This window comes from Geotrypetes seraphini, chromosome 7, assembly GCF_902459505.1.
Source record: "Geotrypetes seraphini chromosome 7, aGeoSer1.1, whole genome shotgun sequence".
Lineage (NCBI taxonomy): Eukaryota > Metazoa > Chordata > Amphibia > Gymnophiona > Dermophiidae > Geotrypetes > Geotrypetes seraphini.
The window spans coordinates 177,849,066-177,862,953 of record NC_047090.1 but is presented as its reverse complement, the minus strand read 5'-3'; the positions used below and the strand labels follow the sequence as shown (position 1 = coordinate 177,862,953).

Below are 13,888 nucleotides of genomic sequence, written 5' to 3'. Positions count from 1 at the left end.
GCAAGCAAGTGCCACTCCTCGGGGGCCCCCTCGGGGAGATCAACGCAGAAGTGACTTTTAGGATGACAGCCAAGCGGGCTTCATTGAACGTCTACGTTTCCCAGGTGGAAGAAATGCGCAAATCGGGGAGTTTAGGCGTCCAAGTAGCCGGCAAGGCGCTCCAGCAGCGGCCGGGAGCATGAGGCTGCGCGCTTTGCGGGAGCAGGTGGCGGGCTCGGGGGTGCCGGCACTCGGGGGGTGCTGATGGCGGGCACGATGGCGGGGCGGGGCGGGGGCTGCTGCTGCTGCCGCCCCCTGGGGCACCTGAACGAAGACAACGGGCGCTTCGTGCTGCTGGCCGCGCTGATCCTCGTCTACATGCTGTGCGGGGCCGCCGTCTTCTCGGCCATCGAGCAGCCCCAGGAGTGGGAGGCTAAGGCCAGATGGGAGCTCAGGTTGGACAACTTCAGCCGGACGCACAACTTGAGCAAGGCGGCGCTGCGCGACTTTCTGCGTGACTACGAGGAGGCCAACGTGGCTGGCATCCGGGTGGACGATATCAGACCCCGCTGGGACTTTACGGGCGCCTTCTATTTCGTGGGCACTGTGGTGTCCACCATAGGTAAGTGGCTGCGCCCCTCGGGGGAGGGGGGATCTTTTCTAATGTTGGGGTTTCTCCGCTCACCTTAGTATTTTCAGCTTTTGAAAGTGCGCCCCCACCCCGGGTCCCTCCAGAGTGGCACGCCCGGGGATTTGAACCAGTTCCTCCTACGATTTATAAATTGGGGACCAATTCAGTAGCTTTTGAGAACTTGATGGCAGATCTGAAAGACAAGTGTTTTCCTCCCCTTGCTTTTCCTTTCCTGTGTTCTTCTGAAAGCCTCTTCCTTTGAGGTCACTCTCCAGTTATCCATGCTGCAATCTTGCTAGAGATCAATTAAGTTAGGGCTGATTGCAAGCAGGAAACACGCCGGTACTAATGACCCAGCCCCAGATGTTAGTCCGCTTGCCTGGCAGACGTAAGAAGAAAGTCTTCAACCCAGCTGTTTGGGAAATCCTTTTTGCTGTAGACTCTTTCAAGTTGGCCCAACAATTCATGTGGGTGGCATTGTTCTAGGGCAGGAAATGGATTTTTTTCACGGTTTCAGGTCTAGTCGATACTGGCAACTGCTGTCTCTTACTCCATCTGGGTCTGAACTTTCAAATAACAGAGAGATGGCTTTCGAGTGCAGATATTAGATGGGTGGACAGAGTTAGTTGGCTAAACTCAAGAAATGTGTATGTTTGTATGTGTGTGTGTGTGTGTGTGTGTGTATTTATGTGTATGTGTGTGTGTTTGTATATGTGTATATTTGTGTATGTGTGTGTTTGTATGTGTGTGTGTATGTATGTATGTGTGTGTATGTATGTTTGTATATATGTGTGTGTTTGTGTGTGTGTTTGTATGTATGTGTGCATGTGTGTGTGTTTGTATATGTGTGTATGTGTGTGAGTGTGTATGTGTATGTGTGTTTGTATATGTGTATGTGTGCGCGTGTGTTTGAATATGTATGTATTTGTGTGTGTGAGTGTGTGTGTATGTGTGTATGTATGTATGTTTGTATATATGTGTGTTTGTATGTGTGTGTGTATGTGTGCATGTGTGTATGTGTGTATATGTGTGTGTATGTGTGTGTTTATATATGTGTGTATTTGTGTGTATGTGTGTGAGTGTGTGTGTATGTGTGTTTGTATATGTGTATATTTGTGTGTGTGTGTGTGTATGTGTGTGTGTGTGAGCGTGTGTGCATTTGTATGTGTGTGTTTGTATGTGTGTGTGTATATATGTTTGTATATATGTGTGTGTATTTGTATGTGTGTGTGTATGTGTGCTTGTATGTGTGTGTTTGTATGTGTGTGTGTTTGTATGTGTGTATGTATGTGTGTGTATGTATGTTTGTATATATGTGTGTGTTTGTATGTGTGTATTTCTGTGTGTGTATATGTGTGTGTATGTGTGTATGTTTGTGTATGTGTGTGTGTTTGTATATGTGTGTATTTGTGTGTGAGTGTGTGTGTGAGTGTGTGTATGTGTGTGTTTGTATATGTGTGTACTTGTGTGTGAGTGTGTGCGCCCCTCTCTCCCACCTCCCTGCCATACATGCGCATCCCTTTCCTCGTGCCGAAGTTAAAAAGGTACAGGGGGGAAGGGCAGGGGCAGGCATGCGGCAGGGGGAGGAGTGGGAAGAGGGCGGAGAACAGGAGGTGTGCCAATGCTCTGAAGAAGACCGCGCCCAGGCTGGACCGTTCCCCCCCCCCCCCCAATCCCCTGCTTGTGTGTGTGTGCCACCCTAGTATTATTGCTGCTGGAAATATTTCTAATTTGGGGCCCTCATATATTGCTTGCATCGTCTTTGCTGATTTCATGTGTGTTTTTTGTTACAGGATATAAATATTATGAATGAATAAATCAATCAATGTGTGGCCATATACTGCATCAATGAGAAGGATATCACCCAAGTAAGGGTGTAATTTACAATGTAAAATACTCACTGCCTTGTGAAATGACCCTCTAACTGCATGGCACGGTCCCCACCCATTCCCTGTTCCATTCTGCATGAGGGACTTAGCACGCGCCGTAAAGCTCCCTCACTATCAGCCTAGAACTGACAAGCTATCGGCATAACCTAGGGGAGCTCCGTAAAGAAGCAGCTTGGTGATATACAGTATGGTACCGGAGAGTTCCAACCTCCTCTGCAAAGCTGTTATAGGGACAGGCAGCAACGTGAACATCTCCCCTGGTATCATTTCTTCTCCCTATAGTATTAGCGATACGGAGATGATAAACCAGGGGTTATTTCCACAAGAAATACTGACGCACTAATCCCACAGGAAAACACGGTTTGCCTGGCTTTATTGCCAACAGCTGTTCCCGTAGTTAAGCAGAAGAGCCTCCAGTTTCTTATAGGAAAAGCCTGGCGCTGCCCTAAGCCAGGTGCAGCGAAACTGGTCCTTGTGAAGGCTGAATCTCCTGTAAAGGTGGTATGAGTCTGAACTGGGGTGAAGTGCCTTCTGCAGCAGGAATTCGTGAGTCCCCCCCGAGTAAGTCGCTCAAAACAGTTCTGACCTCGTTTTGATATACAATTTTACAAAGGAGGGTTCCTGTGATTACTACTGCTATTTATCATTTCTATAGCGCTGAAAAGTGTACACAGCACTGTACATGTAACATTCAATAGCCGGTCCCTGCTCAGAAGAGCTTACAATCTAATTTGGACAGGCAGACGGGACATCTCAGGGTTGGGGAGTTTCTGGCAGAGGGAATGATACAATGGGTATCTGACAGTGAGCGGGAGTTAAGAGTTGAAAGGGAGGGGGGCTTTTAGCTTGGATTTGACGACTGCTAGAGGCGGAGCATGACGTATTGACTCTGGCAGCCTGTTCCGGGCATAGGGCGCGGCAAGAAAGAAGGGAAGGAGTCTGGAGGGCAGTAGAGGTGAAGGGTACAGATAAGAGGGACTTACCCGATGAACGGGGTGGGGGGGAGCAGAGGGGGAGATAAGTGAAGTGAGATATTGTGGGGAAGGGGGGGGGGCACTTGTAAGTCAGTAAGAGGAGTCTGAACCGTATTCGGAAACGGATGGGGAGCCAGTGAAGTGACTAGCTCTGAATACCTTGCCAGGTACTGTTGATTGAAAATGTGACACTGGATTTTTGCTCAAAGAGAGGAGGAGGCGTGGTCTAATTCAATCTGCCTCTTGTCCCTATCAGCATTAGATGGCTGATTTCTCCCACAGCTGATATTGCTTATTGTAATGGCAGGGCTCCATGGTTAAATAATTATTAGTGTGCATGCCTGATAAACTGAGTTCTTTCTTTACGCAGATTTAACTCATGCCTTTTTCAAATTCAGACTGTGATTGGGAAGGATACCTGGAATTACAAAATGAAATAATTCTTGCCTTACTACTAATCACTTATATAGCACTGAAAGCAATATGCAACACTGTACATTTTGACATTTATACATGGTCCCTGCTCAGAAGAGCTTACAATCTAACTTGGACAGACAGACATGACATATAGGATTGGGATGCAGAACCCAAGATGAGAGGAGTTAGGAGTCAAAAGCACTCTCCAAGAGGTGGGCTGACAGTTATAGATGGTCCCTGCTCAGAAGAGCTTACAATCTAACTTGGACAGACAGACATGACATATAAGGTTGGGGATTCAGAACCCAAGGTGAGAGGAGTTAGGAGTCGAAAGTACTCTCCAAGAAGTGGGCTGACATTTATAGACGGTCCCTGCTCAGAAGAGCTTACAATCTAACTTGGACAGACAGACATGACATATAGGGTTGGGGATTCAGAACCCAAGGTGAGAGGAGTTAGGAGTCGAAAGCACTCTCCAAGAGGTGGGCTGACATTTATAGATGGTCCCTGCTCTGAAGAGCTTACAGTCTAACTTGGACAGACATGACATATAGGGTTGGGGATGCAGGACCCAAGGTGAGAGGAGTTAGGAGTCGAAAGCACTCTCCAAGAGGTGGGCTGATAGTTATAGATGGTCCCTGCTCAGAAGAGCTTACAACCTGACTTGGAAGACAGATATGACATATAGGGTTGGGGATTCAGAACCCAAGGTGAGAGGAGTTAATAGTCGAAAGCACTCTCCAAGAGGTGGGCTGACATTTATAGATGGTCCCTGCTCTGAAGAGCTTACAGTCTAACTTGGACAGACATGACATATAGGGTTGGGGATGCAGGACCCAAGGTGAGAGGAGTTAGGAGTCGAAAGCACTCTCCATGAGGTGGGCTGATAGTTATAGATGGTCCCTTCTCAGAAGAGCTTATAATCTAACTTGGACAGACAGACATGACATATAGGGTTGGGGATTCAGAACCCAAGGTGACTAGGTCCACTCAGTAATTGTCCTGAAAGAGTTTTGGAATTTTCGGATACACTTGTAACTGAGTGTGTTAAATTTTGCGGTATTTATATATATTTTTTGAATTTGCAAGAATGTTTTTTGTTCTGATTACCATGTAGTTAACATTACATTAACTCATCTGGAATGCCCTATATGTTAACTCCTCTGGCTCCCAGCATGCTCTTCTTTTTGGGGCGAACACTTTATATATTCCTCAATTTTCCCTGTATTCTATATCTTTTCCCCTTTTCTTGCTGTCTATTCCACCTTCCTGACTCTATGACTGTTCAATTACTCCTCACCTTCCCTCTCCCCTCCTCAGTTACAGAAGTCTCATAGAGGCAACATAGAAACATGACGGCATATAAAGGCCAAATGATCCATTCAGTCTGCCCATCTGCAGCATCCACTATCTCCTCTCCGTAAGAGATCCCACATGCCTGTCCCAGGCTTTCTTGAACTCAGACACAGTCTCTTGTCTCCACCAGGAGACTATTCCACACATCTGCCACCCTTTCATTAATTATTTCCTTAGATTACTCTAGAGCCTATCACCTCTTAATTTCATCCTATGCCCTCTCATTCCAGAGCTTCTATTCAAATGAAAGAGACTTGACTCATGCATTTATATTACATAGGTATTTAAACATCTCTAACATATCTCCCCTCTCCCGCCTTGCCTCCAAAGTATACTTATTGAGATCTTTAAGTCTGTTCCCATACGCCTTATGATGAAGACTACTGACCATTTTAGTAGCTTTCCTGTTTATATCTTTTTGATAGAGCCGTCTCCAGATACGTAGCGCGTTTTTCTGCAAAATCCTGAGTGGAGTAGAACTGGTACATGTAGATCAGTGGTCTCAAACTCGCGGCCCGGGGGGCCACATGCGGCCCACAGGTCCTATTTTGAGGCCCTCGGTATATTTATCATAATCACAAAAGTAAAATAAAACCGTTTTGATCATATGTCTCTTTACCTATAAATTACAATATTATTATTAAGACTTAGCCAAAAGGAAAGATTTATAAACTATAAAGAGTTTTATCTCATGCATTCTTCCTGCGGCCCTCCAAGTGCCTACAAATCCAAAATGTGGCCCTGCAAAGGGTTTGAGTTTGAGACCACTGATGTAGATCAATTTTTCACTCCATCAAAAATTACAAAGACTAGGGGACACTCGATGAAGTTACAGGGAAATACTTTTAAAACCAATAGGAGGAAATATTTTTTTCACTCAGAGAATAGTTAAGCTGTGGAACGCGTTGCCAGAGGTTGTGGTAAGAGCAGATAGCGTAGCTGGTTTTAAGAAAGGTTTGGACAAGTTCCTGGAGGGAAAGTCTATAGTCTGTTATTAAGACATGGGGGAAGCTTCTGCTTGCTATGGATCGGTAGCTCGGAATGTTGCTACTCTTTTGGTTTTGGCCAGGGACCTAGGGACCTGGATTGGCCACCGTGAGAACGAGCTACTGGGCTTGATGGACCATTGGTCTGACCCAGTAGGACTATTCTTATGTTCTTATGTTCAAAGAGCCATCGGATTCAGATATCTGCTTGGATCATTACATAAGGCTCTTTTCTCAGTAATGGAGGTGGCTTCAGTCTTGGTGTCACCCTAGGTCTGCATAGGAAGATAGCTGAATTAGTCCAAATTTAAAATGGAAGCAGTAACGTAAAACGGATTCCTGATGTTTGAGACGACCCAACTGCTACAGTGGGTTTCAGCTGTTAGATTTCTGTGCAAAGCTGGCTGAATTCTACCTGTCTCATTCTAAAATTCTACCTGTCTCATTCCCCCTTTTTACTAAGCCATGATAGAGGTTTCTAGAGCAGCGGTTCCCAACCCTGTCCTGGAGGACCACCAGCCAGCCGGGTTTTCGAGATAGCCCTAATGAATATGCATGGAGCAGATTTGCATGCCTGTCACCTCCATTATATGCAGATCTCGCTCTCATGCATATTCATTAGGCCTATCTCGAAAACCCGACTGGCTGGTGGTCCTCCAGGACAGGGTTGGGAACCGCTGCTCTAGAGAACTGTTTCACAAATTCCATAAAGGGTTTCCTCAGGTTACTCCCGAGTCTATCCTGTTTCACCTTCATCCTATAGCCCCTCATTCCAGAGTTTTCATTCAATTAAAAAAAGACTTGTCTCCTGTGCATTTATGCTACAGAGGTATTAAAACATCTTTGTCACACAGTATCTCCCTTCTCCTGACTTTCCTCCAAAATAGACATATTGAGATACACTTTAATGCAAAGACCACAGACCGTTGAATAGCTGTGCTCAGTGCTTTGGTTTCTAAGATTCATAGTTCCTCTATGTTGCTACTGTATTACCCTAGGATAAGTATACTAACTTCTTTCTTTGTTTTCCGTATTTGTTCTCCTGCTGTTCATTGATTGTTCCTAGACACGCATCATTATCTTGTCGCTCTACTGCCTTGCCTTCAAATAAGCACATGAGCCGTGCGCTTCCTGCAGTTATTCTCCTGGCTGAAGCTAATCCATGTATTTTATTAAGGTCGGATCGCATGACCTGTTTGCCTTTCTGAAGAGGAGGTTGCGGTAGTCACAAGAGAGTGGCGACGAGAGGATTTGGTAGTGTGTTTGGAAAGAAAGGGATTGATTTTGATGACCCTACACTCACTTCATTCTTCAAAATATCAGACAGAATTAAAATGTCCATTATCAATGTTTTCTTTCCCTAATCCTTGTCGACTCGTGCTAGAGTCCTAGCGACTTGATGAATTGCGGATCGATAAAGAAATCGGTTTTGTGCTAGTCCGGGAAGGTCCTCCAGTGTCAACCCAGGGTTGTTTTGAATGTGTCCAGCCTCTTCGTCTGGTTCCTTTGATCTTCCCAAACATGATGTCCTTCTCCAGTGATCTCTCTCTCTCTTCTGATGGTGTGATCAAAATAAGACAGTGGTAATGTCACCATTGGGCTTCGCGTGACTTCGCCGGTTTGATCTCCTATGAGAATCGATTTGTTAGTTCTTCTGGCAGTCCACAGCACGCCTAATCCTAAGGGGATCAAATTAAAGAAGCTTTATCAAGCAGCCAAGAACTAGGAAACATTACCATCTGCTATTACAGCAAGGGTTCTGAAGGCTTTTTTTGTATCAGAAGTATGTCCTAGGTAACTGATATTGTACAAATTTACAATAATCATATTCAAAATTTGTTATTATGGAAATTGTATTTCGTGGTATTGTAACCATTCTTCTTTGTAAACCGCAGTGAATCACTTTTAAGAGGTATTTGCAGTACACATTTCTTCCTCCAGATCCGCAAATACAGAAAAACCAGGAATATCTTTTTCATATGTTATTCGCTGTTTTCTATTAAAAACCATCATGTATATGGCGACACCGCGAATAACATGGTGGGAGACCTGGCCTGTTCCTGAAGGAGAGGCAAAACACGGTGAAGAAAGTGCCGGGAAGGTCCTCCAGCGAGGAAAGGCTGAAAAATTTGCAGCTGTACTCACTCGAGGAATGTAGAGAGAGAGAGGAGACATGATCGAGACGTTTAAGTATATTACCGGCCGTATCGAGATGGAAGAAGAGATTCTCTTTCTCAAAGGACCCTCAGCCACAAGAGGGCATCCGCTCAAACTCAGGGGCAGGAAATTTCATGGCGACACCAGGAAATATTTCTTCACCGAGAGAGTGGTTGATCCTTGGAACGAGCTCCCGGTGCAGGTGATCGAGGCAAACAGCGTGCAAGAATTTAAGAGCATATGGGATGCCCATGTGGGATCCCTTAGAGGGTTAAGCCAAGGGAACCTGTCACCGGGAGTGGGATCCCTAGGATAGTAGGCTTGGGGGTGGGTCAGTAGAGTGGGCAGACCTGATGGGCTATGGCCCTTATCTGCTGTCATCTTCTATGTTTCTATGAATCGGCGATTTTATCTGTAAACGCTTGGAATCGGCGATTTTGCCATGCAAGCTGTCGTAATTTGGGGGGAGGAGCCAGCATGCTAAAAACCATAAATAATTGAAACCGCAAATACGGAGGGAGAAGTGTATAAGAATGAAATGAAATTATAGAGAAAGCAAGGGTTGCAGGAAGACAGAGGTGAGATCTCAATTAAAGTACTGTGTACGATTCTGGAGATTCCATCTTCAAAAAGATGCAAACAGGATGGAGTCGGTCGAGAAGGCGTCTATTCAATGGTCTGTGGTCTTTGCATTAAAGTGTATCTCAATATGTCTATTTTGGAGGAAAGGCAGGAGAAGGGAGATACTGTGTGACAAAGATGTTTTAATACCTCTGTAGCATAAATGCAAAGGAGAGGAGTCTTTTTTTAATTGAATGAAAACTCTGGAATGAGGGGTTATAGGATGAAGGTGAAACAGGTTAGACTCAGGAGTAACCTGAGGAAACACTTTATGGAATTTGTGGAACAGTCCTCTAGAACAGCGGTTCCCAACCCTGTCCTGGAGGACCACCAGCCAGTCGGGTTTTCGAGATAGGCCTAATGAATATGCATGAGAGAGATCTGCATATAATGGAGGTGACAGGCATGCAAATCTGCTCCATGCATATTTATTAGGGCTATCTCAAAAACCCGACTGGCTGGTGGTCCTCCATGACAGGGTTGGGAACCGCTGCTCTAGAAACCTCTATCATGGCTTAGTAAATGGGGGAGGGGGAGTTAGACTTCTGTATTCAGTGTTGGGCCTATCTGAGATATTTAGCCGGTCGATATTTAGCCGGTGGTGCTCAGAGTTTCGTTGATTGCCACCAGCGTTTTGTTTGGAAATTTGATGATGGACTTTGCGTTGAATTTCCAGCTATACCGAAGCTGGTTAAGTGCTATATAATGACACCCTTTAGGTGAAGCTCACAGCAGTGCCTGCTGAGGTGTCCCACTGCTCTGCTGGCCTGTCTGGGTGGCCAGTGTAGTAGCAATGGTGGCCCCCGCCTATGTCCAAATGGCTTGGTTTTATATGTTTTCAACTTGGACATTTTTTGGTTCGAAAATGGCTGAAAAGGTTGGACAGCCTAAGGGCCACGACATCTAGATAGGGGTGACGGGACAATCGTGCGCCAGACGCCAGCATGCCGACAATCGAGCGCTGACAATTCAGCGCAAGACACCAGCGCGCCGCGGGAAAACTTAGTTTTAAAGAGCTCCGACGGGGGGGAACCCCCGCACTTTACGGCATACTGTTCGTGCTACTGTTGGCGGGGTGTAGGGTGTTCTGTTTTCTCTATAATGGAGGGTTCCAACCCTCCCAACCCCCCCCCCCAACAGCAGCGCAAACACTATGCAGTAAAGTAGGGGGGTTCCCCACTCACACCCCACTTCGGAGCTCTTTAAAACTAAGTTTTCCCGCGGCGCACTGGTGTCTTGCGCTGAATTGTCTGCCCTCCATTGTCGGCGTGCTGGTGTCTCGCGCGCGACTGACTATGAACCCTAGAGAGGCGATTAAAAAAAAAAAAAGAAACAAAGATAGATGTCCGGCAGTTTCAAAAATGGATGGTTGCGCCTCCCGCTTTTTGGACGCATTTCTCAAGACGACCAAATCGGACTTAAGACACACTATTGAAAATGGCCCTCCACGTCTCAGAAAACACATCGCCTGTAAATCTCACCCTTTGGGGCATCTCCGATTTGGCAACGGAGAGTGAACGTGACTTGTCCGCCTTTCCCCAATTTTCAGTTTAGTGCTTGTGACCTCTCAATGTTTGTGTGTACTAAAAATGTTCATATACAGTCGACTCCACTTAAGTGCACGCCCTTCAGACCGGGTCTCTATGTGCGCTTAAACGGAGTGTGCGCGTGATAGGAGGGGAGGGGTAGGCTGTAGTTAAGCCGGCTCAGTTTAAATATGGCGCGTGGGCTGCTGGAGCCTAAAGCCTATGCCCCACTGCTTGAGTGGAAACGTAGCGCTCGCTTTCCCAGCTGTCCCAGCGCCTAGGCTGCTGTGTGAAGCCTAGCCCATTCCCAGTCGGAACGTGGGACCTATGACATCAGCGCGCATAAGCGGATTGTGCGTTTAACCGGAGTTTACGTCCATTGACTTTAATGTAAAAAAAAACAACAAAAAAACGGGACCGTGGTGGAAGGCTGCGGATAACCGAAGCGTGCACTTAGGTGGAGTCGACTGTACCGCTTAATTGGCCAAAAAGGATCAAAGCAGAGAGCAAATGTGAGCTTGTTCAATCTGCATCCTCTCTCACAACAGGTTTACTGGTGCCACACCCAGAACTATGACCTGTAATTTAAAAAAAATAATAATCTTTATTTATATCGACTGAGAACAGAAGAAATTGAAACTATCCTTCCCCTCGCTAAAAGGCATTTCCCACACAGGAAAGCTAGGGACCTCCCGCCACTTCAAAATCACTGAGCTCTGGAACAACTTTACCTCCCCTCTTCGGAACTTGAGCTCTCTCCAAGTTTTCCGCAAACATCTGAAAACCTGGCTTTTCTCAAAAAATGTAAGTCTCCCTCCAACTTAGGAATCAAGGAAACTCTTATATCTTGGCATCCCAAGTCCTCTAAATTTTCTTCACACTTCTACCTCTAACCCTCTGTTGTAGTTCCTTCCTATTTCTCCTACTGTAAACCGCGTCGAGCTCTACGAACATGGAGATGATGCGGTATACAAACCTAAGGATTAGATTAGATTAGAACATATCCAAAAGAAGGAAACAATGCCAGAAGCCAAATATCCAAGAATAGCAAACTGCAAGTTACCAAAAGAGGCGCATTACAAAACCAAATGCACGGTGAGAAACCACACGTCTGCAGTCCCCAGTTACATGTTTTCCTTTATAACACTCGAGTAACCCCTCCCCCACCCCGCTCTCTTCTCTACCCCCAGCTCCTTTCCTGCCCCCTGCCACGCGCACCTCTTCCCTTCCCCCGTACCTCTTTATCTATGCCAGTGCGAGAGCATCTCCAACCCGCTGACCGCGCTGGACTGCATTCTCCCTCAGATGTCACTTCTCGGTCCCGCGACCAGGATGTGACTTCAGAGGGAAAGCAGGGCCATGTCCAACGGCAGGTTGGACATGCTCCTCACACCAGCAAAGAGTAAAATGTATGGTGGGGGAGGGGCAGAGGGGAGGAAAAGTGCTGGTTCCCCCACCAAGACGGCGCCTGGGGTAGTCTGCATCCCCTTCCCCCCCCCCCCCCTCCACTTACTACGCCACTGTGTATGGGAGAGAGAAGAAACGGAGTCCACAACAAGGGCCCACAAATGTCTACCTGGGACCCAGCACAGTGTTAATCCAGCTTTGCTTCCCTGAACTGATGAGACAGACCTGCAGTGCTGCCTCTGGGAGTCCTGACTTTCAGACGGTGGAGCGTGAGTGACTGCTGCTTTCCTTTTTTGATTTGCACGCTTGGTTAGTTTGGCGTTTTTGTTTTTTTTTAAAATTCAGTTTATCATCTTAATGTGGCTGTGAGCTGTGGAGAGAGCAGTTCGATTTAAAGAGGTGCGGGGGGAGGAGGGGGGGGGGAAAAAGCACAGCTGATTTGCCAGGGATTAAATGTTCACCGGCGATCAGCGTTTTCTGAAACTGAAAATCCAGGACCGAGAAATTCCTGCACTGCCAACAGTCGGTTTGTCTCTTTCTTTCTCTCAGGAAGATGAATCAACATCATGTAACCCTGGCCTCTTGCTGACAGTCTCAGGGCACCAGCTAGCTCTTCGGGTCAGGCACCCGTGATCAGGGCGTACAGAAAGAAGAGCCTGTTGTCAGGCTGGACTAAATCCCGGTAGGCTGAAGGATAGGTTTCCCTGGGACTCGATCACGCAGTCTTTCATGTCATTGAACAAAATCAAGCCCAGATTGGTAGAAAGTCAAGGCTTAAACTATACTTAATATTAGTTCCAGTTCCGCTGTCAAAACTATTTATAAAACGAGTCTTTTGGGTTTCAATTCTTGATTACAAGTCTGGTCTAAAATCACGTTACCATTCCCTCATCATGTTCCCAACCGCCGCATTTTCAATTCCCCTAACACTTTACCGCCGCGAGCAACAAGAACTTCAACGTGCTCCTGGTGACCCCTTCTGCTCTGCGCAGCACCCAGAAGTGACATCAGCGGGAGAGATGACGCGGTCGTGAGGAGCACATTGAAGTTGTTGCTCGTGGCGGTGAACAACTAGAGGTACAGGGGAAGGGAAGGGGGGCGCGCATGTGGCGAAGGGGAGGAGTGGGAAGAGATGGGGCAGAGAAGCGGAGAGGTGCCAGCACCCTCATCAACATGGCTCCCCTCCCTCCTTTACTATGCCACCAGTTGTATTGTACCAATTAGAGAATGACATGAGGACAAATTTTTCTCTGTCCCCGCGGGAACTCATTTTCCCATCCCGTCAAGTTGTTTTCCTGTCTCTGCCCCATCTCTACAAGCTCCGTCCTCATCTGCACAAGCCTCAAACACTTGAAAATCCTAACTAGTAACACTCTAGAGCTCAGATTGTGATGTCATAATGCCTCATTCCACCAATGCCTAAGCTCCGTTCTCATCTGCACAAGCCTCAAATACTTTGAAATCATAAGTAGCAACATTCTAGAGCTCAGATTGTGATGTCATAATGCCTCATTCCACCAATGCCTAAGCTCCGTCCTCATCTGCACAAGCCTCAAACACTTGAAAATCCTAAGTAGTAACATTCTAGAGCTCAGATTGTGATGTCATAATGCCTCATTCCACCAATGCCTAAGCTACGTCCTCATCTGCACAAGCCTCAAACACTTGAAAATCCTAAGTAGTAACATTCTAGAGCTCAGATTGTGATGTCATAATGCCTCATTCCACCAATGCCTAAGCTCCGTCCTCATCTGCACAAGCCTCAAATACTTTGAAATCATAAGTAGCAACATTCTAGAGCTCAGATTGTGATGTCATAATGCCTCATTCCACCAATGCCTAAGCTCCGTCCTTATCTGCACAAGTCTCAAACACTTTCAAATCATAAGTGTTTGAGGCTTGTGCGGTTAAGGCAGAGCTTACAGAATGGGGACAGGGGCAGTGA

At 46.5% G+C, this 13,888-nt stretch overlaps 1 protein-coding gene across 1 annotated transcript in view; it reads left to right on the top strand.

Annotated features, from left to right (window-relative positions):
- Positions 1–255: 255 nt before the first annotated feature.
- Positions 256–13,888, top strand: part of KCNK13 (potassium two pore domain channel subfamily K member 13) — a 100,509-nt gene continuing 86,876 nt past the window's right edge. Inside the window, exon 1 of the mRNA XM_033953475.1 lies at positions 256–601. Coding sequence (XP_033809366.1) covers positions 256–601 — 346 coding nt within the window. The remainder of the gene's footprint in view (positions 602–13,888) is intronic.